The sequence below is a fragment of the Lissotriton helveticus genome, chromosome 9 (genome assembly GCF_964261635.1).
Source record: "Lissotriton helveticus chromosome 9, aLisHel1.1, whole genome shotgun sequence".
NCBI lineage: Eukaryota > Metazoa > Chordata > Amphibia > Caudata > Salamandridae > Lissotriton > Lissotriton helveticus.
In genome coordinates, this window is record NC_136070.1 from 134,549,958 (window position 1) to 134,575,008 (window position 25,051).

The 25,051-nt window shown below is 41.8% G+C and overlaps 1 protein-coding gene across 4 annotated transcripts in view; it reads right to left on the reverse strand.

Moving 5' to 3' along the window:
- Nucleotides 1-25,051, reverse strand: part of GANC (glucosidase alpha, neutral C) — a 360,817-nt gene that overhangs the window by 317,347 nt on the left and 18,419 nt on the right. For 2 of the 4 annotated variants that reach the window (XR_013600863.1, XM_078659631.1), the window contains exons 2-3: nucleotides 8,962-9,026; nucleotides 6,350-6,546 (exon numbers count right to left, since the gene is read on the reverse strand). Coding sequence is in view for 3 of the 4 variants with exons in the window: in XM_078659631.1 (XP_078515757.1) it covers nucleotides 6,350-6,378 (29 nt within the window). In the remaining variant the exon portion in view is untranslated. Of the gene's footprint in view, nucleotides 1-6,349; nucleotides 6,547-8,961; nucleotides 9,027-21,584; nucleotides 21,656-25,051 lie in introns of all 4 variants that reach the window. The other 2 variants (XM_078659630.1, XM_078659632.1) reach the window with 2 other exon arrangements.

Consider the following 25,051-nt stretch of genomic DNA (forward strand, 5'->3'; position numbering starts at 1 on the left):
TTTTTACTTTTGTGGGACTATGAATCTGAAAACTCTGGACTCCACGCTTTCTGCAATTTCTTTTCTTACTTCTATGACAACTCACCTTTACTCATGGATATCTATAGGATCATTATAACTTCTACCTACTTTGTGCAATTTTGGATATAACGTTACTCACCACAGTATTCAAATTCTTCAATTCTTTTTATCTTTTTGGAGAATGGGCATTAGAGCACCTTCTTTTCTAGGGCACCTGAATACAGTTGTAATTTGTATTTCCAACATGTGTATATGTTTTTAGGATACATCTGAGTGCTCATTTATTTATACATATTTACAACCTTGAAGAAGACACTTTGCGACAAAGCAAGTGTTTTCTGCTGTTCTCAATACACAAGTACAGACGATTACACTTAGCTGACTTCTGTCTACAATAAATTACAGATTTGAAATATCTACAAGAATCCTTACTTTATGGGCTGATTTTGTTTGAACATCCATTGAGTACTTTGTTATCTTTGGTTACATTGTTTACCCCAAAAAATGGGGAAGGTGTAGAGAAAAGGGTTTCCGTGTGAGGAAAAAAAAGTTAGCAAATGCTTTTGCGCTTCTTTAGCAGATATTCAGAAGAAACATAAGTTTATGAGCTCACGTGAAATTGAATTCCGTAAACGTTTTACAGGAGTGCACACAGAAACCTGTGACAGTCACAGGTTTCCAGTTGCAATCAGCTAAGCTTTGTGAATTCTAAAAATAAGTACACCGCAGAGTTAAGTTACTTATTACATTCAGAATCAGGTACCTAGCCAGGAGTTAAATAAGTTAAAAAATATCCAATTTGCCCCATTTTCCTTTTGTCTGGGTAAGATACCTTATTGCACTCCCTTTGGAGTGGCACCTTGTTTTGTCGCTTTCCTGAAAGTCAACTTAATGATTGACTTAAGCACAACTGAGCAAACCACCATTACACTTCTGCACACAGGGAAAATTACTTTGCCAGTACAGTGTTTACATTTGCAAACTAAAGCCAGCGCTACTGGTTTTGCAATGCTTGGTAGTGATGGAATGGTATTGGTGGTGGTGTGCTACTGTTGGCAGTATTGTGGTGGCAGTGCTATTGTAGGTTGTGGTTTAGGTGGTATTGGGGTGGTGATATTGATGAAACTGGTAAAGGAGGTGGTGGAGTGTCTAATGGTGGGGTGGTAATAGTTGTGGTATTGGTGGACAATTTGAAAGAATTGATGGTGGTGGTATTGGTGTTAGTGGTGATTTTATTGGAGCAGGTGGTTCTGAGAATATTATTAGTGATATTCGAGGTGGTATTGATGGTTATGGCCTAGGTCATGCTAGTGGTGTTGGTGGTAATGGTGAACATATGGACGGTAGAGGTATTAATGGGGGAGGTAATAGTGGTGTAATTGGTTGGGGCATAGTGTTGGTGGCAGTGCTGGAGCTGTGGAGGAGTTGGCAGTATTGTTACTGTTGCTAAATGTACTGTGGCATTGATAATTGCGGTTATGTTGGTACTGAAGGTTGTGGCACAGGTGGTTGTAGTGAGCAGGTCCCAGGGCCCAGTGGTCCCTCTGCCAGCTACCCCCTCGCTGCCCTTCCAGTAGGTCTCCCCGACGCTGCTGCTCGTATCTTACTTCCCTGCTTGTGCCGCCACTCCCACCCATTGCAGCTATACTGCTCTTTTAACTCATTTGCTCAATGTCTGTTTCTCCTGTTTTAAGCTTAGCCTTACTGCCTGTTTATTGTCAGTATCTTCTTCTACTGCTGTATATTGTAGCCTTACTGCCTGTTTAACGTTACTGTCAGTGTCTTTGTCTTCCGTTTTTAAATCGCTGCCTTATTGCCTGTTAACTCCATTATAGTCAGTATATTTCTCTCCTGCTTTAAATCGGAGCCTCATTTCCTCATATCTTATTGTTTCTGTGTTCTGTTATTTCACTTGTCAGCCTTATTTCCTGCTTGTAATTCTCTAGTATTTATGTCCACTTCTCCTGTGACCCCCGTTTTCTTTTCATTTGTTTTCTTGGTTTGCCTCGCCTCTCGCTTTCCAGCCTGTTTTCCGCCACTCCTGCCTCCCTCCTCCTAGGGCCTACTTAATGGAGGCCGCAGCGCGGCGGCGTAACAGGGGCGCTGCTGGAACGCTGTCTGGCATGGACCACACCTAGCGCAAGGAACACTAGCCCTCTCGCCACGCACCATTACACCACCAGCGAGTTCTGAGCCCTGGAACCCGGACTCTGCAACAACAACTGCTGCCACACCTCACCTCGATCCACGGCAGGGCCTTTCACCTGTCAGCACTGTCTCTTCTCCTGCTAAACTGGAGCACTTGCACGCACAACGACCAACGCCACCAAGCACGACTGCCTCAGAACAACTCCACTGCCCCCTGCTCAATGCACAATCACTCTGCAAGCATGCCGAGATTTGGGACACCATTACCTTCCTCAGTCCGACATCATCTTCCTCACTAAGACCTGGCTCAACTCTGCATCCAAGCCCGAGATCACCTTAGCAACACCTGACGGCTAAAAGATAGCACACTGAGACCGAATCAACAAACACAGAGGAGGTATCGCCATCATCCGCAAAGAAACCATCTACTGCACCACCACTGCAGACGGCACCACCCCTATCAAGGAACACCTTATCTTGGGACACTGTTACAGTATTAATTGTGGAACATTTGGACAGTTTCTGAACATTCGCTCACAAAGAACTTTTAATTCTTACCTGCCTCGCCCTTACCTTTCCTGGCCCATTACCAGCGCAAGACCATTTCTTTCGACTTCTAACTAAAGTGCGCCTAGACCCCTTTGGCGTGTCTCACCGGAATATCCACCGATACCCAGACTGTGTTGGAATTATCACCAGTCGTGGGGGATTACCCTTCTTTTCCATTAGGATCTAGCCCTGAAGATTTGGAGTGTACCCCACTCCAATGAAACACGTGTCGGCTGGCGCAATAAATGCAATTGCTACATACACCAACTGCCCCTCGTTGTTGTTTTGAAATAAGACCCAAAAAAATATCAAATATCTGTATCTAGGTTGTGTGTGCATAGGTATTTTGTCCTACAATTTGTAAATGTATGCTTAAGTATTACATTGTCAAGGGGTTGTGAGGGTCACTCGTTTCCTAATAGCACCACTTCATCATAACCATTCCTGAAAACCAAACCAATATCCTGTGGTGCGCAATCTTTCCCTTCAGCTTAGTACCCTGTTCTTGCTTCAGACTTCCTCGGAGAGCTCAATTGTCACCCTGACGACCCAAACAAATCCAATACCGCCAACTTCCTTGATTGCATGAACAATATTGGCCTCACTCAAAAATTGACCAACCCCATACACATAAGCAGGACACACACTCTGCTTCATCTTTCGCGGCAAGCAAAAATATCAAGTACAGCCATGTTACCCAACTCACCCGGACAGACCATGCCATCATCCACTTCACCATCACAGCATCCACCGGAACAGACACCAAGCCACCCAGCACCTCACACCGCAGCTGTAACAAGGTACCAGAGAGCCAGTGGACCGATGCCCTCAACACCTCCCAGCCTGACACCGCTACCGACCAGGAACAGGCTATCAAGAACTTCTTCGCCTAGATCACCAATTGCACTGAAAAAGTCGCCCCCATCAAGGCCACCAAACTCAAGAGATCATCCAAGCAGGCCAGTTGCTACACCATGGAACTGACAACCATTAAACGCAACTGCAAACGACTTGAAAGGAAATGGCAAACCAGCAAGGAACTCACAGACCGAGCCAGTTTCAATACATCCTTCAACTAATACCACCAATTCCTGAACGAGACGAAAACAGCGCATACACTGACCAAATCGAAGCCAGTTTGAACCACACTAAAGAACTCTTCAACATCATCAGAGAGTTCTCCAACCCCTCAGCCACCGAAAACATCATCACCCCTTTAGAGGACCTCTGCGACACCCTGGCGGACTTCTTCCACGACAAGAGCTCCACCATCTACAAAAACTTCAAACCTCAACCCACCGCCACTGACATCTTCAACCTCCTTGCCCCTAGAGAGGCTAACCCCGACCACCTGCTCACCACCAGCAACCACTCAAGACACCACCAACATCATAAACTCCATTCACTTAGGAGTTCCCACAGACCTGTTTACACACCAAATCTTCAACCTCGGGAGCAAGATCAGCAATAAGCTCACCGCAATCTTCAACGCATCTATCACCCCGGCCAACTTCCCTGATGAGTGGAAACACACAGAAGTCAAACCACTTCTTATTAAAAACCTCCCGCCAACCACAGCAAACTCAAGAACTAACTTCCCATCTCTCTGCTCCCCTTTCCCACTAAAGTCCTTGAAAAAGCCATCAACCGCCAACTCACAGAACACCTGGAGAACAACAACCTTCTGGACACCATCCAATCTGGATTTCATACCAACCACAGCACCAAAACCGCCATGATCGCAGCCACCAACAACATCAGAACCCTCCTCGAACATGGGAAAATGACTGCCCTGATCCTTCTCGACATCTCAGCAGCGGTCAACACCTTATCCCACCACAGTCTTATCAAGAGGCTTCACCACATTGGAATCCAAGGAGACTCCCTCAAATGGATAGCCTCCTTCCTCAGCGAAAGAGCACAGAAAATCCACCTACTACCTTTTTCTTCCAAACCTAAGAACATCACATGCAGAATCCCTCAAGGCTTGCCTCTCAGTTTTACATTGTTCAAAACATACATGACCCCCTTAGCCAACATCGTCGGAACCCATGGACTAACATTCATATCCTATGCCGACAACACACAGCTCATCCTCTTACTACTAGAAGACCCCATCCACAACAATGGCCAATTTCTGCAAGTACATAACGAGTGTTGCAGACTGGATGAAGAACAACTGTCCAAAGCTCAACAGTGACAAAATGGAAGTACTGATCTTCGGGAACAACTCCTTCCCGTTGAACGACTCAACCTCAACCTCCCTAAGTGGACCCACACTACCCCCACCTCAAGAAGCTCCACTGGCTCCCCATCCAGAAGAGACGCCAATTCATGCTGCTAATCCACACCTACAAAGCCCTCTACAGGCAAGCACCTGCATACATCAACCACTGCCTGAATTTCCACCAACCCTCTAGACACCTGAGCATCCTCCCTCTCACTCGCTCACATTCCCCATATCCACCGAGGCAACAGTAAAGGACACTCCTTCTTCTACCTCGCAGCAAAGTCTTGGAACGACCTCCGACTTCACCTCTGGACTGCATCCTTTCTGCTGGAATTCAGGAAAGGACTCAAGACCTGGTTGTTTAATTGATCCTGGCCGCACGCTTTTCATATAGCTCCTGGATACCCTCACGAGTGATTAGCCGCACTATATGTCTGATTGATTGATAGGGATGATTTTGGTAGTACGAGTATGGGTGCAGGTGGTATTGGTCACGGTTCTATTGGTTGCAGTATCTGAAATGTAGTATTGATGGGTGTGATAAAGTGCCCACATATTAACATTTGTACATCTAATACATACAACTCCTAACTGCATTTTGTTTTCACATCTGTGGGGCCAGAACCCAATACGCATGGGTAAGGATCTCAGAAAAGACATCAAAGACTGTGCCAATACCTACTGTTTAACTATGATTGGGGGATATTGGGAGCAAGGGAAGATATTGGCAGTCACTTAAACAAGGATGCCGGATAGCAAAAGAACAAGGAACAAAGGGGGTTTGGGCTCCAATCAGTAAGGCTGAGCACTATTGAAATCGAAAACAACAAAGAGCCAGTACTGACACACAATTCTCGCATTTCTAGCAGCGCATTGAGTTGAAACAACGTCACCAAAAACCTCTTTTTCCATATGAGTTAATCAATATTTATTCAAAACCTCACATATATGAAACAAATAAAATGTAAAACATTTAAAATAATTTGACAAATACCGCATTAACCACTCCCACAAACACCATTTCTAAAACATCCTTCAACCATAACATCTTCTCTTTCATACCCAAAGCTCTCAATCACTCTCAATCAAAGTTATCAGACACCCATCAACTCCACATCACACACATTCCAGCAACACCAACCCCTACCCACATTTAAACATTACTTATTCATGATAGGATGACATTAATCCACAAAAACAATAACAAAAGCCAAACAAGAAACAATTGACAGTTTATAAAAGATCAACCAATTTTATCCAACATTTTTTTTAAACTTGATTGGCCAAAAGAATTTGGGAAAAAACTCAACGCGCCGCTAGAAATGCGAGGATAGCAAAAGAAAGTAAAATAAATTCCATTATGTTAAATCCAGCCTCCTGAGAGCAACAATTGGTACTTACCTGACTTCTTCGCTGCTTACTGGGTCCATAGCGAGACCCCTTTTCTTTCACCTTGTTGAGCTGGGCGTGCGCTATACTTTGTCGCTTTTCTGCTGAAACAAAAATCCAAGTAGATGTAGGTGCAAGGCAGTTCCTGAACATTCCAACTCTTCCCAAGTCAGTGTTAAAACGTAGTTCTTCTGTAAATAATGTTGGAGCTGAAATTCAAACACAACAGGTCAAGGACATTGATATGTTGAGACAGGAGCTACAATATACAACACACATAGGCCCAGATGTAGGTAAATCTAATTTACAGACTCTAGAATACCGAATTTTACCGATTCGGTATTCTAGATTCAGTAAATCAGATGTAGGTAAAAATTCGGTAATTTTTACCGAATCTGTATGATTCGGTAATTACCGAATCGGTATTTACCGATTCGGTAATTGCCATTGATTCCTATGGGCCTACAGGCCCATAGGAATCAATGTCATTTACCAAATTGGTAAATACCGATTCGGTAAACTTACCGATTTTGCAAGGGTGACAGGGTGTCACTTTGACACCCTCTTGCACCCCTGATTTTGGCTTGTGTGCCATGTGGCACGCATACATGCCTCAAGGGCATGTATGTGTGTCACATGGCACAGGTGTACATGCACAGATGTGCATGTACACAGGTATTCATTATTTACCATGCAATAGAATTACATGGTAAATAACGAATCGGTAATGGCCTGTGGCACTGTTTTCAGTGCCACCTACATCTGGATTTACCGATTCGGTATATTTACTGATTCGGTATTTTACAGAATCGGTAAATTTACCGAATCGGTAAATTTACAGATTCTGTAAATTTGAAGGCCCCTACATCTCCATTTGCAAATACCGGTCGGTAACGGCCGAAATCGGCCGTTACCGACCGGTATTTGCCGACCTACATCTGGCCCATAGTCTATTAAAACCGAGACACAAGATAAAATGGACTGACAAATGTGGCCTTGACAAGTACAAAGGGCATTTTGAGCACAACGTATGAACTTTGGAACTCGTAACCCAGAGCAACACAGTGTAGGAGCAGCGCTAGGTTGAACCTCTTCAGACATGCAGTTTGTGTGATTTGTGTAGCCGGATGTATGACGTTACAACGCATACTTTTACAACGCATACCTTTACAACACATTTTTTACAACGCAACATCCATTACAATGCATTCCATTACAACGCATGCCATTACAACGCATTTTTTAAAACTACCTTTACAACGCATTCCACTACAACGCATACTACCTTTACAACGCATACCATTACAACGCATAACATTACATTGCATGTATGGTAAGTATTGGATAGTGTAGGGGTAAAAATTACTATTCTAACTCCAGGGGGGTGCAACAGTAGGGTAAGTGTTGGATAGTGTAGGGGTAAAAATTACTATTCTAACTCCAGGGGGTGCAACAGTAGGGTAAGTGTTGGATAGTGTAAGGGTACTATGCGTTGTAATGTTATGCGTTGTAATGGTATGCGTTGTAATGACATGCATTGTAGTGGTATGCGTTGTAGTGTCATGCGTTGTAATGGCTGCGTTGTAATGGCATGCATTGTAATGGATGTTGCGTTGTAAACGTTTTGTTGTAATGGTAGTGCATTGTAAAAGTTGCGTTGTAAAGGTTGTTTCCCGTGTAGCCACGCTGAGAACTGAAGTGTCAAAATACAGGCGGCGCTTTCCGCGCCTCTGCTGCAAATGACACAGTGGGGTTTGTGAGGAGAAAGAAACGGTGCTGGTTACAAGTACTCGGGATGCTTACAACCTTTGACCTGCTTCATGTTGTGGGAGAGGTCGGCTTTGTCCTCCCTGTTCGGAAGTCGACCTCTGGAGCCTTATTGCATAATATTGTTAGGCGTCTCTGGAGCTTTACTGCAGCTGGTGAGTGATGGGTAGAAGCAGATGCTGAGGAACCTTAGTCCCAAGGCAGGACCCAGCCCCGGAAATCTGATGTTCCCTCACATCATGTGATCACGGTGAACTGATTTACAGAACTTGGTCCTCATTGCCACAAACAACTTCCAGAAAGTATTACAACTACTCTTTTTGTTGTTTTCCAATCATTTTAAAGAACCTGATATATTTATCGCATTCAGCTACCAGAATGCAGTTGCAAAACATAATAATAAGAAAAGCATAGTTAACAAGCTGTACACTTTCTCATGGGTTTTATGAAACGTTCTCACTCACCTACCACTTCCATTTTGCTTCATATATTGATACCACTTAGGTATTCATCATTGAGTATAAATATAACCCTTTTGAGCTCCACAGAATAAAGATGCTAGGGAAGCCCCGCCCACCTCCCTAAAAGGCCAAGGTTAATTTATGGGCTCTTTGTCGACAAAGTAGCATCGTTTAGGAGATCTGAAACGGAATATAGCGGAGAAATAACCATTATTTGGCCTGGTTTACGTTCACCCGGCCATAACCACACTTACCAGTAAATGCAAGAAATGGAATAAACATTTTTAGTTGTATTTACGGCTCAAATAACCATGATAAAAATACGACTCGGGAATAGGGGAAAGATAATGGCGCTGATTTACAACAGAATTTAAGAGTACAGGAAGTAGTACTTACTACAGGACTACTCTTGTGCCTACTTCTTTATGCCTTTGTCAGTCGTCTATGAAACATCCAACTCCCTATTAGTGAAAAAAGCACAGAGAGCAGAGTTGTTTATATTTGAACAAACTGTATATGATCATTCTCTGAATATTCCCATTTTAAGTGTTTTGGGGGCAATTCACAAAGGCACACAAGACTGCAAGTGTGCTATTTTACATACTCCAAAATGCCTCTGTGACTAGGTCTCAGTGGGTTCTCACATGAAAGGTCTTCACTGCTCATTTGCTTTGCTGACTCACAGAGTCCTATCTGCAAACAGAGCCCTATCTGCAAGCTAATATAAACCTTCTTCGAAAAGAAGTAACTAGTGGTCAGAGTCTACCCTTTTTAGGGAGATGGTATTCTATCTAAAGCTACTGACCCTTACATGGTAAGTCACAAAATGCTGAATCATTACCTCTAGAGAATTCACCCTGTCAAATTAAAACAATTGGTTAACTTAGGTGCTGAAGACTGCATATCTGAAAGTGTCCAGGCGCTAATGCCCTGCAGTCCAATAATAAACCAAAGCAGGAAAGATGTTCAATATGTGGATATGGGATACATCAACATATAATAAAGCATATAAATGTTAACCATCTGCACAGTCAGTGTTTATCCTGAGGTTCTTTCTTGGATCCAGCCCTGATCGACACACATTAAGATACCTGTCATCTAAACAGAGCAATGGATGGTGCAAATGGGATGAATGTATTTATTGTGTTGCTCATTTGTAAAATATTCATGCAGATAAAGAGACCGACAGTTGAAACTGTAAAGATAAGAAATGGGGATAGTAAAATGGGGAGTTTAAGACACCAACAAAGAACGAATGAAGCTGAGTAGGAAACAATGGAGGTCAGTGCAGGTAAAAGGCAGACTGCTAACTTATCTCCTAGTTCTTGAGTTTGTTCTGAACACGAGGAGATCACATTCTCACTTTTAACTCAGATAAACATAAGTCATACAAGAAAGAATAACAATCCAAAAAACAAGTAAAATCAAGGTAGTAGCTTTCTGGGTAGTTTTAATGCTGTGAAGGATTGTGGGTGCACTGGGGCAAAGAGCCAATCCAATTCAGTAACAACAACAACAACAAATGTCTTTGTTTTTGTTAAGGGGTATAGTAATTAAAAAAGGTGTACGAAATTCACTGTATGGTGCATTTAATAGGACCACATTTAGCGTACTGGAGTCAGGTTTTGCAGCGTTGGCCAACTTGCAAATATTTATTATGCAAATAACAGCACTGAGGCGCCACATCTCTGCTGTTTGCAAAGGGACTTAAGGCTCCCCCAGGCTCTTGGTGTGGTAGGATTTAATAACATGCCTAGACACTACCGAAGAAGGACCACAACATATCAAATATTTGAAACATCTAATTACATGAACTGATGGGTAAATAACATAGACTTGTTTGAATAAACTCAGGCTAGAGTTGAGGTTTTGAAACCTGCCCAGACTTACAAACGTTTTGGCTTGCTATACGGAGCAGTATATGTGTAGGCTGAGTCCATACAACTACTGGTTTTAAATATAAGGTTGGGGGAGGGGAGTGACCGAGCTCCAGGGGGTCCCCTGCGGCACTGTGCATGGGCCCCTCTCCTGAGCGCTTCTGACTGGGTCGGGAGGCAGCTTTGCAGGAGGACCCCCTCAAGTTTTGTTACGCTACTATTCATTCATAGAGGATACTAACACGTTGCCCTGCCTTGTGGTGTTCCTAGTGGCTTATACTACTTTCCTATAAGGATTCTAAGGTTGAATTTTAAGGGTGTTAGCATTTACTTTTCCTGTTTTCACATAGATTTCTCCATTACATTAGAACATCTTTGGAAATTCACCAGGAACCATACACGATTCACTCTTAATGAGCCAAAAGGTGAACCTCAGCATCAGAGAATGAACAGGAGACTATTCAGCATGTCATTTCCTTTGAATCCTTCAGAAGAGAATTATTGGGCTACCATCTGGTACAGTTCATACATAGGGATACGACTGGGACTGCCCACTGGATTTCATCAAACCCACGAAGGTGGATGATGTCCATGGCTGCCTATTGAGACATGTTTCATTCTAGGTTCATTCAATAAGGGAAAATACTAAACGGCTATCTCTTCTGTTAAGAAATATTTTATTAAAAATAAAAGCAAGCTGTCCAACAGAGACCAAAAGCAGTAGTCTTCTGGAGGACAGTGTACTATTGAAAGACCTGTGTAGCAAACAATCAAGAATACGTTAGGAGATAAGTAAAAGCTACTTGGCTGGGGCCATTCTAAAACTATCCAGGTCTGGTGTATATTGTAAAGTACATAAATTGTTTGCATCCTCTGCTCAGTTTACAGGGCAATCTGCAAGGTGTCAATAATGGCAAGCCCAAGCAAGACAAATTCACCAATATGCTCCCGCTTGTAATTAGTAGGTCTGCCTCTTTCAGACACTAGTGTCCCATGGAGGGTAGAATCAGGATAGCCTTTCTGACAGCATAAGGACACCGAGGAGAACTCCTTAGTCACTAGGTTGTCTGGAAGAGAAACATCCCTGCTTACCGACACAGCGCTACATAGCGCTACAAGCTCTGGTAAATTTAGCTGATCATCCTGCCAACAAAAGAACAACTGTATATTGGTTTACTCTGTGAATGGGGGTATTTAGCAAGGCCTGTTGGCTCCAGTAATGAATGGAAGTGGCACAGAGATGATGACTTTGGTCCGTTATAATCCTTTAACTGCAGAAAAGAAAAAACACCATTTCACCTTTTGAAAGATGAGTAAACCATCACGCTCTGTTTCCATCAGGGGCTTTGAGGATTGAGTAGCAATTTTGTCTGTGTGTATATTTATTTATGGCCTTAACCTACCCCTTTTTACTGACTGGAAACCCTGTCTGTATCTACATAGACTTTAGATGCTGGGACAGATTAGGGGCCATTAGTATTAGCTACCTGTGGTATTGTGTAGTTCTCCTCTCTATGGTAATGTTCTATCATCACTTATCTTCTACTTGTATGCTCTTGCCTAGATCAGTTATTAGAATGTGCTTATGTCATAGTACAAACTGTGGATAGACATGTTTATACTTGAAACTGAGGGTCAGTTAATTCTGTGGGTCTTGGCTGCTCGATGAGATCTTCTACAAAGAATAAACCTGCAGTTCACAGCCCCTCTGAGTATAGAGTCTTACTTCAAGAATTCAACACTACCACTTACTGAAAAAGAGTCCCCACAAGCAGCTCGATTTGAAAACCTCCAAACAGCTCCTCTAAGGCTACAATGTGAGTGAGAGGGCCAGAAGAACCTTGTTACATTCTCTTTTCCTCAGATGATCAGCTTAGTTATGAACAATGACACTAAATAAGCAAAACTGGCCCATTCCCTAAAGTAATTCATAACTCTTTTACTATGAGAAGCATCACAACTTAGTGCTGCATAACACATACATCAATCCTAGTGTTTCTTCTAATACAGGTCATATTGACCCTTATTACCCGGGTAATCACTGCCTTCTTCGGTGATGCCTGATCTGCATATGGATGCTCTCAACAAAGCAGCCCATACCTGGTTACTTGTCTGCCTGAGATGATGGGTGAGAAGCTCTGCTGGATGAGATTTACCATTAGTTGTACCCTTCACCCCCTCCCTGAGCCTGTCAGAGATTCCACCTTGCAGTAGCATGGCTGAGAAATTCATAAAAACGTTACCAGACTAGCAGGTCAAGTGATTTGAATAACTAGACACAACAGTGAAAAGCTTGACCTATAAACTTGCCTCAAATTGTGCGATCCTTGGCAAATATGTTATTTCACTAAGTTACCTTTTTCTTCATTACCACATATGAGAGCACCTTCGAATATGTGAGTTCAGCATGTCTACTGTACAAAATACTCTTCTCTTTGATTTAATCGACTAACCATTTGCTCAGTGCTACAACATCAAGCCCACATAAAGGGTACATATAACCCCTGACTTGCCTCTTAGTACACCAATTGCATTGTCATCCGGGTGGGGCAGTAATGTTTCTCATTTCATCTTTAAAAACTCTCACTATTAAAGAATAATTTACTAAAGCATGATGTGGTAGCGCAATGTCAATTAGAGACAGACATTTTCCATTGAAATGGCCACACACTTTCCCACTGACAGTTTTACTGATAAAACTATATTGTCTAAACAATAATGTGTGGAAATTGGGTTTCAGCAATTATTTATCATTTGCACATCACCAAATAAAGCATTCTGATTTGTTTTGATCCTATTAACCCCTTAGCCCCTGCGCTAGTTCAGGTGCCACGCTCACCCCCACCCCGCCCAGCGCCGCGCCGCCATGCTCGTGACGGAACCACGCCGTCATGAGTCACGGGCGAGCTGTGCTCATAATGGCGTGGTTCCGTCACGACTCCGCCCACTCACTAATTCACCCGCACATGCGGGGAATAAGTGCCACATGGGAAGAGTGACCGCAGCATGACGGAACCATGCCATCATGAGCACACGCTGCCCGTGGCTCATGATGGCTTTGTTTTGTCATGCGCAGGGAAGGGGTTAAATCTTTGTTTCAAACTCACTTCTAAACTACAAAAAAAGGACTTTCCTAACTACTGAAGTCTGTTTTTAAATATCTCAGGCCTTGAAAAATCATAAAAATCTTACTAGGCCTATATGTCTTATGACTTGAATAATCTACTCGACCTAAGTATAATATGCTTGACGAATAAATTGGTCTCAAATTGTGTGATCTTACACAAATATTTTACTTCACTGAGTCACCTTGTCCTTCATTATCACATGAGAGCACCTTAAAATATGTGAGTTCAGCATGTCTGTTCTACCAAAAACTCCTTTGTTTGAGTTAATAAACCAAACTTTTGCTTCGTATATAATACAAATCTAGCCACATATAGGGTACACAGGAACACTGACTTGCCTCTTTGCTCACTAAATGCGTTGTTCTAAGGGTAGGAGCAGGAAAGCTTATGAGTTCATTTTTAAAAACTGTCAATTTTAATAAATATATAGTACTGACGCATGTTGTGGAAGTGCACTGTAATTTACAAACAGCACATTTTCCATTGAAATGGCTACACACTGACCCAATGGCATACAGTGTTACTTATAAAACTGTTTAGCACATAAACGATTGTCTGGAAATCAGAGTTTCAGCAAATATTTATCATTTGCACATCACCAAGTGAACTATTCCGATTTATTTTGATCCTAATAAAATATTTGTTGCTATCACACTTCAGAATTTATAAGAAGGCATGAGCTGACATTTGACCTCTGTCTTTGAACACAGCAAATGTGACAAGATAAAAAAACAAGATTTGAAGGCATCTTTATTATTCAATCACTTTGTGAATGAACAAAACACCTGTTCTTTACCAACTCGAGCTCGATCTCCAAAACGGGCCAGTGGGTCCTAAAAATAGCTCGTCCTGGTAAAACTGGACTTGCCATAGTGAGTGGGCGAGTAGATTTCTAGAGGCCTGAATAGGGTTCCTACTTCTGAGCAGAGATGTCGGTAAAGGGGCCCATTATTCTCTTGAACTCTATTCTCGGAAATGTTAATCCTTCCAACATTAGTCATAAACATATGACTTCTAAAATTAGTTTTCACATAGCTTCCACGAGGTCTGACATTTTCTAAGTACCTCGGGTATATAGCGTCTATTTTACAGTTCTCAGGGGAAAACTGGGTGAGGTTCCAGGTTTGTTCTAGGTGGAATGTATGATGACATTTGATTCCCGTCCTTCATGAGATCATTGATTATGTGAGAATGCTCTGCTTCATCAAGTACATGGCCCTCTCTGTCAGCAGGAGTATCTTAACCAATGCTTCCTCGTCAACATTCCTTTTAGTGGCTATCATTTTGAACTAAGCCGGGACTAGGTCTGTCCTCTAGATTTGGGGTAGCATGTGATGCTATTTACAGTGGTCTTTCGGAATCTTCAAATAAAGGGCTATAGACTACTCCAGATCATACTTATTTTCTTAATTTGTGGACCACATAGCATCTCAACAAGAAATGCTCTACACAGCAGCAGAACACGGCACAGAACATTTTAGCTTTTAGGGTGTGTACATACATATGGGGGTTGAATTTGGTGGATGATAGACCATGAACACATGCTTATTTGATTGATTTATCACCTAAACAAGACTAGAAAATGACAGTTACAGAATAGTGTGTAAATGTGGTACTTAAAACATGGTGTTCCTTCCAATTAGGCAAGCATCGACTCAGGATTGCAGAGAGATAGTTCGCAGAGGAGATATTAGTGGATTGAAGACCTTGATCTTTAGTTTGGATGGAGTCCTAATTTCAGCAGCTGAAACCAGCTAAACTTGCTAGTGGTACTCTGATTTCGTAGTGTGTATAGGAATACATAAGTGGTTTATTCTACTCAAATCTAGAACTTTACCCAGTGTGTTAAAGACAATATGAGGGGGCCAACTTGCAGAAAATTACAATAGTTAAGTGAGGAGTGTCTTGGCTGAGCAAAAAGAAAAATGCTGCAGTGTATTTCCCAATAGTCGATAATTGAAATATAGTTGCAATGGCTCTGTTGGTTAAGAACGTATCCGTGTTCACTGAAAAGTTGAAATATACGACTAGGTTTCTGGCAGAGAATGTTGTGATTATTATGTCATGGGGGAAATTATATGTTAGTTAGGCAGGTGGTAAGGAAGTATATTATTTGCAATTTGGTTGGATTTAACATCAATGAGCAATCTGCTATCCAGCGGCGATTGGCATGGAGCATTTTGAGATCTGAGCCTGGATACAAGGGTTCAAAGTAAGAATTAAGAAGGACCAGAGAGTTAGAATTAGAACTATTTGATAGTGGATCCGGTGGTACTAAGGTTGTTTAGGGAGGCTAGTAAAGTGGAGTGTTCAACATTAATAAAACCCACAGAAGGGTTGAGTGATGTGAGGACAGAAGATACGATTATGAGGAGTGCATGAGTTATAAAGTTGGGTATACGGGTGATAGCGGTTTTTGTGAGGCGATTAAAAACTAAGCAGAATTTTAGAGAAGAATAGAAGACATGGCACAACAGTTATATGAGGCCGCTGTGTCAGCAGTACATGTTTTTATGGGCAGGACTTCTGCTGATCTGAAACGAGAAGGATGGGTGGCTGTTTTGAAACAGTTATTAGAGAGATGTCAGAATGGCTACAACATGCAAGCACAGGGCTAGAGATTAGTGATCTGAGTGTAGAGGGGGCGTCCCACTGTGTGCATAAGAGGCTGGCTTCTCTGAGAAGGGATATTAACTCAGTAGTTTTTACGCGAGAGAACCGGGAAGAGCAATAAAAAAAAGTATGATGTATTGGTGAAGTCTTGGATGATGGCAATAATTTGAGAGAACCGAGGCTAGGCTTGTTCTGGAGTTTGATAGGGTTAATGTGTAGAAAATACATCAGGTCCAGAGAGTATTCTGGGAATTTTGTAGGCCTCAAAATATCCTGCCTTTAGGATTACTTCCACTTACAGAAGAGTGAAAGCATTTTGTTTTTCAGGTTTTTGATGCTGACTACATATGTAATAGGTGCCCTCTGTGTTCTAAGGCCAGCTTTAGGCCTAGGACGACAACAATAGTCAACAATAGTCTTTGTGAATCACAGCCCCTCCAGGTTTCCATGTTAGCCTGTTAAACTACCAGGACCGTAGCAGCTCACTGCCTCTCGATAGAAATTGTGTCAGTTTGAGAAATGTGCACAACTGGAACTTGCAGGATGATATCAGTGAGGAAACCTAGGCACGTTGTCATCTAGTTTACCACTGAGGCACTATACAGTTGTTGAGGCAGGTAGGGCTTGCTCTAGTTAACTTTGCCTAAACTACTTATAAAGCAGTTACCTTCAATGATGACCACCTTATGTTTATCAGTTAAGTTAAGCCCAGCTATCATTCTTCCATAGTTTTATTTCTAGGAGGTACTGATGTATGGTCAGAGAAGCATGAGGTAGACAAATGAGATGAAAAAATAACTGTGTGTCATCCGCTTTTGTGTAAAACGTCATATTAAAAGTTTCAATCAGCAGTGCTAAGGGTTGAACATACACATTAAGCAGGTATGGAGGCAGGGAGGATCTGTGTGGGGTACCATATTCGACACCGGAAGGTGATCTACGCAGACTTTTTTTTAGTTAACTGGGAACAGATGGAACTGAGGCGGATAAGGTGGTCAAAGAATGGTTTATTAATTTCTCAAACCATAGACCCACCGGAGCAGCTGGGCAAACGTCCCGACTCTCCAGAAACCAACCGCCTTCTCACCACAATACACCAAGCTCTTAACATTCTAAGTTACATCACTACATTCTAACTATGACATAAGCATGTTATACAATTTGATTGGACATTACATTCACATCGACTCAAATAAAGGATATAATCAACTACCACATGTCTCTTTTTTACAAAAGTAACAGAATGAAATAAATCAAACATCCAAGATGTAATCGTCAAATTTCTTAGGAACTTTAGGAATCCTCTTGAGGGGTAAATGATCAACCTGAGAAGATATTTCAATAGACTCCTGAAGATTGGAACCACCCTCACAAACACTGGAACTCTCTGAAGAAACAACAGTTCCAGTGCCAGCATCGTGAATAGAGTCATCAGAGAACACATCAGCCACATCAGCAGCATGAAACTTCTCACCACAATCAAGGTCATTCCAAGTGCAACCACCATCCTCATCTTTGGCAAAAAAACGTTCTTGCCCAGGTTTGAGAAGAATAACTGAACCCTTGCTCCACCAACCCTTCTCAGCCAACAGAACAGCAGACTCAGTTACCCTTTCAACCTGAAACGGATTGGAAAATTTGGAAGAACCTTTGCAAGATATAGTAGGTTTCACCACACGTACCCAATCACCAACCTTGATGCATTTATCTTTGGACTTGAGAGAAGCATCATGATAGCTTTTACCAGCAATGCGAGACTCTAGAATGTTTTGTTTGACTTCATCAATGATAACTTTCATGTTAACTTCCTCCCCAACACTTTTAACAAAGTTGGGCCTTAAGACAGATTTAGCTTGTCTGCCTCTCATCAATAGATAGGGAGAAAAACCCGTGGAGGAATTTGGAGTGATGTGGTAACTCCATAATTTCTCCTTCAAGAATTGCAAAACATCCAACTTGCTCTCTAAGGCAGCCTGAATGCCCTCCTTAATAAATCTATTGGCCCTTTCCACTTGGCCATTGGCCCTGGGACAATACAAAGGAGTGGTTTCAGACTTTACTCCGAACTTTTCCAAAAATCCTTTCATTTACCTGGAAACAAATTGTACCCCATTGTCAGATAAAATAAAATTTGGAGCACCCTCCAAACTGAAAACAAAATTCAAAAAATCAATAACAGAATCAGTATTGGGATGTTCCACAAAGGTGTAATATATCCATTTGGAAAAATTATCAATCAATACAATGGAGAATCTTCTCTCCCTTCCCAAACATTCAAAGGGGCCAGAAAAATCAATAGAAATTCTATCCCAAGGGCCAACAGCTCCTTCTTTAAGAGACAAAGGTTGGGTTGAGACCTTCCAGTGCTTATCCGCTCTGACACAAACGGAACAGTTGTCAATGACCTTCTCAATACCAGCATCCATACCAGGCCACCAATAGTGGTTCTTGAGAATCTTCTTAGTACCAGAAACACCAGGATGACCAACATGAGCAAGCTTGATGAGTTTACTCCTTAAACCATCAGGAGGAATAAACAAGTGTTGACGCAACAAAATATTCCCCTCAATGCTAAGCTCATCAGCAACCTGGGCAAAACTCCTTAAACACTCTTCCAAATTCCTAATGGGAGGCCAACCATTACCTACAAAATTTTTAACTCTATTGAGTACCAGATCCTTGTCCATGGCCTCAATCCAATTTTCCTCTGAAATGCCTGATTCAAACGTACTCACAGCATTGACCAGTGCCACTACACATTCATGTTCATCCAAAATATCATTGTTATCTTCCTCACTAGGAGGAAGCCTGGACAAACAATCAGCGGTGAAATTTTTCCCACCAGGAATGTGCTGCGTTTCAAAATTGTATTCTTGAAGTCTGGCAATCAACCTCACCAGTCTAGAAGATGCTTTGCCGCTCTTTACACCATCCATCATAAATACCAGCGGTTTATGATCCGTGACAAGTACAAAAGGCCTGCCCCACAGAAAACTCTTGAATTTTTCAACGGCCCAGACACACGCTAAGGCCTCCTTTTCTATAGTGCTGTAATGCTTTTCAGCACCCCGAATAGCTCTTGAAATAAAAGATATTACTCTCTCTCTACCCTCAACCATTTGAGAAAAAACAGCACCGAGACCAACAGTACTGGCATCCACGGTGACGAAGGATTTGCCCTGAGGATCGAAGGTTTTAAGGCCCGGTGCTTTAGAAATAAGCTTCTTTACATTGACAAAAGCTTCATCATGGCTCTTGTCCCAAATAAACTGAGCCCCCTTTCTAAGAAGCTGTCTAAGAGGCTCCACCACTAGAGCGTACCCTTTCACAAACCTTGAATAATACTCTCCCAAACCTAAGAAAGAGCGCAAAGAATCTTTGTCCTGGGGTGTACTGATGTTATCTAAAGTGTTGACTAAATCTTCTTTTGGAAAAATGCCATCGGCCGTGATTTTGTGCCCAAGGTAATTAAGTTCTTCAACCAGGAATTTACACTTTTCTTTGCTGACTGTCATGCCTTTACTACCAAGAATATTAAGAACTTTGTTGAGAATAACATTGTGTTGTTCACCAGTCTCGGCAAAAATTAAAATGTCATCCTGGAATGACTGAACACCAGTGATGCCTTGAAAAAAATTCTCAATGAGCTTTTGAAACACACTGGCTGCAGATGCCAGCCCAAATGGCATTCTTTTAAATCTATACAACCCAAAGGGAGTAGTGAAAGTGGTAAGATCTTTCGAAGAATCATCCAGGGGTACCTGATGGTATGCAGATTTGAGGTCTATGATAGAAAAATACCTGGCACCATTGACCGCTGACAACATATCCTGAATGCGAGGTAACGGATGCGTGTCAACGACAATGTTCTTATTGAGGGACCTCAAATCTACACATAGCCTCAAATCTTGATTCTTTTTAAGTGCCAAAACTATGGCCGACACCCATTCAGAACTATCAGTAGTCTCAATGATGCCCTCTGAGCATAACTTGTCTAGATGGACCTTCAGTTTCTCACGAATGCCCAGAGGAACAACACGCACTTTATGTTGAATGGGAATGGCATCCTTCTTTAGCTTAATTTTATGCATATAACCTTTCACTTGGCCTACAACATTTTTGAACACATTAGCATGTTTCTTTATAATCATATCTAAACTACACTTGTCCATGTAGATATTATTAACATCAAATTCTCTGAGTTGCAGGGGACGATCAGAACCAGGACACAAAATTACTCCCAGCCTTCCTAAATCAAACCACCCAACCAAATTCTTACCATCAATGGCAACATAAATTTTGGTGAAAATTTTCCTAGACTCAAACTCAAGGGAATCTTCAAAGTAACCTAGCATGGTGATATCAAAATTCCCAAATGCTTTGGGATTGATGTCAGATTTATGGAGAACAACATTTTTCCAATTGTCCCTGAAAAACACATCAGACAGGATGGTGATCGGTGAGCCAGAATCAGCCATGGCTTGAAAAGAAATATCACCAACTAAAACCATGCCTAACGGTGCTTTAAACGGAAAACTGACATTGTTTACAGAATAGTCAAAAACACAGTCATAAATGGTTAACAACATGTTCTGTAAGTCTTCTTCAACAACGTCAACATTATTGACACCTGAGCTTGAAGAACTAGAACTCCTCCTAGGTGCATGGCAAACAGAAGAAAAGTGGCCAACTTTCCCACAATTAACACATCTTTTTTTTACAGCAGGACAGTTGACATTGTTGGCTAGATGTGCTTTGGAACCACACCTATAACAGGCAGATTTATTGACAGAAACCTGTTTAGAATTAGACTTTCCTTTGTTGGACAATTGCACAGCACATACCGATGAAGCAGAAGATGAAGAGTTGAAAGACTTAGCATTCTCAGCAGAAATGACTTTAGAAGATAAAATGGATCTTTCAATCCCCTTCGCTAGATCAACAGCTTCACTTAATGTGGGATTTCGACAAGCCAGAAGTCTTTCTTGGACCTTTTTTGACTCACATTCAAAAATCAATTGATCTCTAATACAATAATCCACAGTTGCCCCATAGTCACAATTAGCAGCTAGCACTCTTAAAGCAGCCACATATTCCTCAATTGTTTCATCAGGAAATTGTTTCCTCTTATGAAATGCATGCCTTTCAATAAGAACATTAGGCTCATCCTGAAACTGTTTTTCGAGTCTGGCTACTGCTTCTTTATAAATGTTCCAACCATCACCACCACCACTGGGTGGAGGAATGGGAATCAAGTTTTTAAAAATCTCAATAGCTGCAGAACCCAAAAAACTGAATAAAATGGCTTTTAATCTCTCAGCTGAGAATTTGGACCCATCAATAGCCACAATATAATTTTCGAAACTTTCAAACCATTTCTTCCATTCCAATTTAGGCTTACCTGGAATTTGTAGAAAAATTGTGGGCTGATTGCAGATTTGAGCATTAGCCATGTTACAAGTCTCTGAAACTCTGAATAAAGAGATAAAGTTAGTAGTGGCACCCACCTCCTAAGGAATTATAAATTAAAGAGACCGTGTTCGTGACAGGAACTAAATCAGAATTACTCAGAAAAAACACTGTAGGATCACAGAAATAGCTACTACGGAAGACCAGCACATCAATTACATTGAGCATAAAACTGAACATGTACTTAAGTGAAAGTCATCAGGTTGTTAAAGTGTGCGCATCACTGAAAACGCGCTGTTAAAAGAAAGTAATAGTGTGCGCATCACTGGTTAGGAACAGCACATGAATTGACACCCTGAATTTGAAGTAAGATGTCAAAGTGCGCGCATCACTGAAAATGCGCAAATGAAGAAAGTGGTATGAGCCATGCAGCAACAAATTGCTTAGACAGCAATGACTTAAGATGAAAGTGTGCGCAGAGATGAAAGTGTGCGCATCACTGAAAATGCGCTAATCGGCAAATGCACAGAAGCGTGCGTATGTTTATTGCTGACTTTGAAATCGACCGGAGAAACTTGAAGAGTCTCACCGTTAATGACAGCCGGATAGTTACGCGAGGCAGCTGGACTGATCCTCGGTGAATTGCACAAAATGGCCGCCAAACGTGAGCACGTGATGACGTCACTGAAACGCAGACAAACAGCAAACACCCACAAAATGGCGGAAGCAGCGTAGTGACGTTATCAAGTCACTGACGCACGCTGAAACGCACAGTGGGAGTCAATGATGACGCTGTCAGAAGCTGTGGCGGTTACTCACGCGCTGGAACTCCGGGCTCGATTTGAAGTTAACGAAGTTAACTGATCCCACGAAGCAGGTAGGAGACTCCCAGATCAGAATAAAAGAGAGTAACAGTACCTGGAAAATTGTAGAATACAGCTGAAGTGATGAAAATTTTCAGATGAAAGAAAGAGTCTTGGGCTCGATTGTCCGGTAACCGGTGGCAAAAATTACCGAAAATTTAAATTCGCCGATCAATCCAGTGGGTCTAGTTGAACCAATTCCCTCGTCGCCAATGTAAAGATGGAACTGAGGCGGATAAGGTGGTCAAAGAATGGTTTATTAATTTCTCAAACCATAGACCCACCGGAGCAGCTGGGCAAACGTCCCGACTCTCCAGAAACCAACCGCCTTCTCACCACAATACACCAAGCTCTTAACATTCTAAGTTACATCACTACATTCTAACTATGACATAAGCATGTTATACAATTTGATTGGACATTACATTCACATCGACTCAAATAAAGGATATAATCAACTACCACAGTATGGAGGCAGGGAGGATCTGTGTGGGGTACCATATTCGACACCGGAAGGTGATCTACGCAGACTTTTTTTTAGTTAACTGGGAACATTGTCCACTGATAAGATGGTGTTAAATTGGGGGGTCAGGGAACTACTCACAGGAGAAGCAAGAAGGTGGACCGGTTGAATTGGGAGAGGATCAAATGTGGAGACCAATTTGCAGCTTTTTTAAGCTACTTAATTTTGCAAGGAGGTGGGTCTATCAACAAACCTCAGACTGATGAAATGAGGATCGATTCAGAGAGATGGTTGGAAGTTTGAACAATTAATTTCCAAATTGTTATTTTTGTTATTACAAAAACTAGCAAGCTTGTCACAGCCTTCCTTGTCTAGATCTGACTAGAGATAATAAAGTAGATAGTTTCTTTTGTCAATTGTTCTGAATATATCTTTTTATTTACAGCTGTTTCAATTTTTATCAGAATAGAAGGCCATACATTGCATTGATACTGCCCTTGTATAAATTTAATTGGACTTTGTATTTGTCACTGAAGTTGCGGTCATGGTTTCTGCGCCAGGCTCCTTCTGTCACAATCAAGTGGCTGTCTTGAAAAGCTTCCATGGCTCTGGTCAAGCCCCTTACGGTCCAACATTTACAACCAAGCTCTTCATGGTACAGGATGGATATTAAGAGACTGTTACTCATGGCGAGATGAACACTAAGGGCTGTGCATCATAATAGGCGATGAACGATAAGACACAGCTTCAAGATAGAGGGTAAACAAAAAATAAATAAAGGAAAGTGGGCTAGATGTACGAAGAATCGATGCACAAAAAGTGGTTGCATATAGTGTGCTGACTTTTGGGGAATGTATTTTGCGACCGTACCGCAGTACTGATATGTCCGTTTTCATAATCCTCATTCAGAGAGGGTCACCATCTACCTACCTCATTACTTTTCACTTTTTGTGGGGTGAGTAGCAAATTGTGACTTGCTCTGATTTGATTCCAACACAGGGATGATGGCCTGCCTGTGACCGTATTTAAATAAAGTATTTTGAAAACAATTCTGCTTGTTGTCTTAACCCCTTCGATGCTGGCCCGTTTCCGCCGCTGTGCGGTAAACAAACGAACAGGGCGGGGCCGTGACGAACCCCAGCCGTCATCCGCACACGAGCACCGCGGAGCGTGATGGCTGGGTTCGTCACCAGCATGCAAGGGGTTAAAAGAAACAGGGCTTTGTTTAAAAACACTACATTAAAAAGAAAAAGTTGAAGAGTTGATAGTGCCACTCCCAAACAACCTATTTTCTTTACTTCACAAAGGAGATGGGGTTCCTTTGAGGAGTCGGTAAGCTACCAATGGTTTGCTACCGAAATTGCGTTACAAACCATTGATAAATACCATAACGAATTGAGGTTTGGAAGGGATGCTCTAAACATGCCCCATCCAAACAGCGATCTGTTATGCCTTTCTTAACGCATTTTATGATTCAGTAACCTGTGACTGAATCGTAAAACGGGTTTAGTACTTTGAAACAAAAGTACATTTGTGGTTGAAGGCCAATGTGATTTGGCGAATCTGAAATGGCTTTGTATGTCAGTCTGGCACTGAGCCTCTAATAGAGGAAGAAAAACAGAGGCTGTGCTTCAGGGTAGGGAATGGACAAAAAGAGACAATGCCTCATAACCACTAATAAGCAACAAACAATAAGGAGCTCCGTTTCACAATAATGGATGATAAATACAAGACTCTGCCTCATAGTAGGGAGTAGGCTATAAAGGACAGTACCTAATAGGAAAGTAAGAAAGAAAAAATTAAGGACTGTTCTCCTATTAGGTGATGAAGAGTATGAATGAGACTGTGTCTTATAGTAAAGAAACAAAATAGGAGGCTGTCAAGTGTGTTAGGGCTTTTCTTTTAATACACACGACTTGCATACAAACCAGGCTTAACTACATGCAAACATTAGAACACTAACCCCTTAGAAGGTGTATGAGTTTCAGGCTTGGGTCTAAGAAAACTAATATTTTGAATGATAACGTCGTTAAAGGTATGTGTGAGACCTCAATTTTATTTTAAGAAATGTTTTCAGAGCTGTAAGTTGCCATTAGTCACGCTACCAAAACAAGAGAACTAAAATGTTCTATT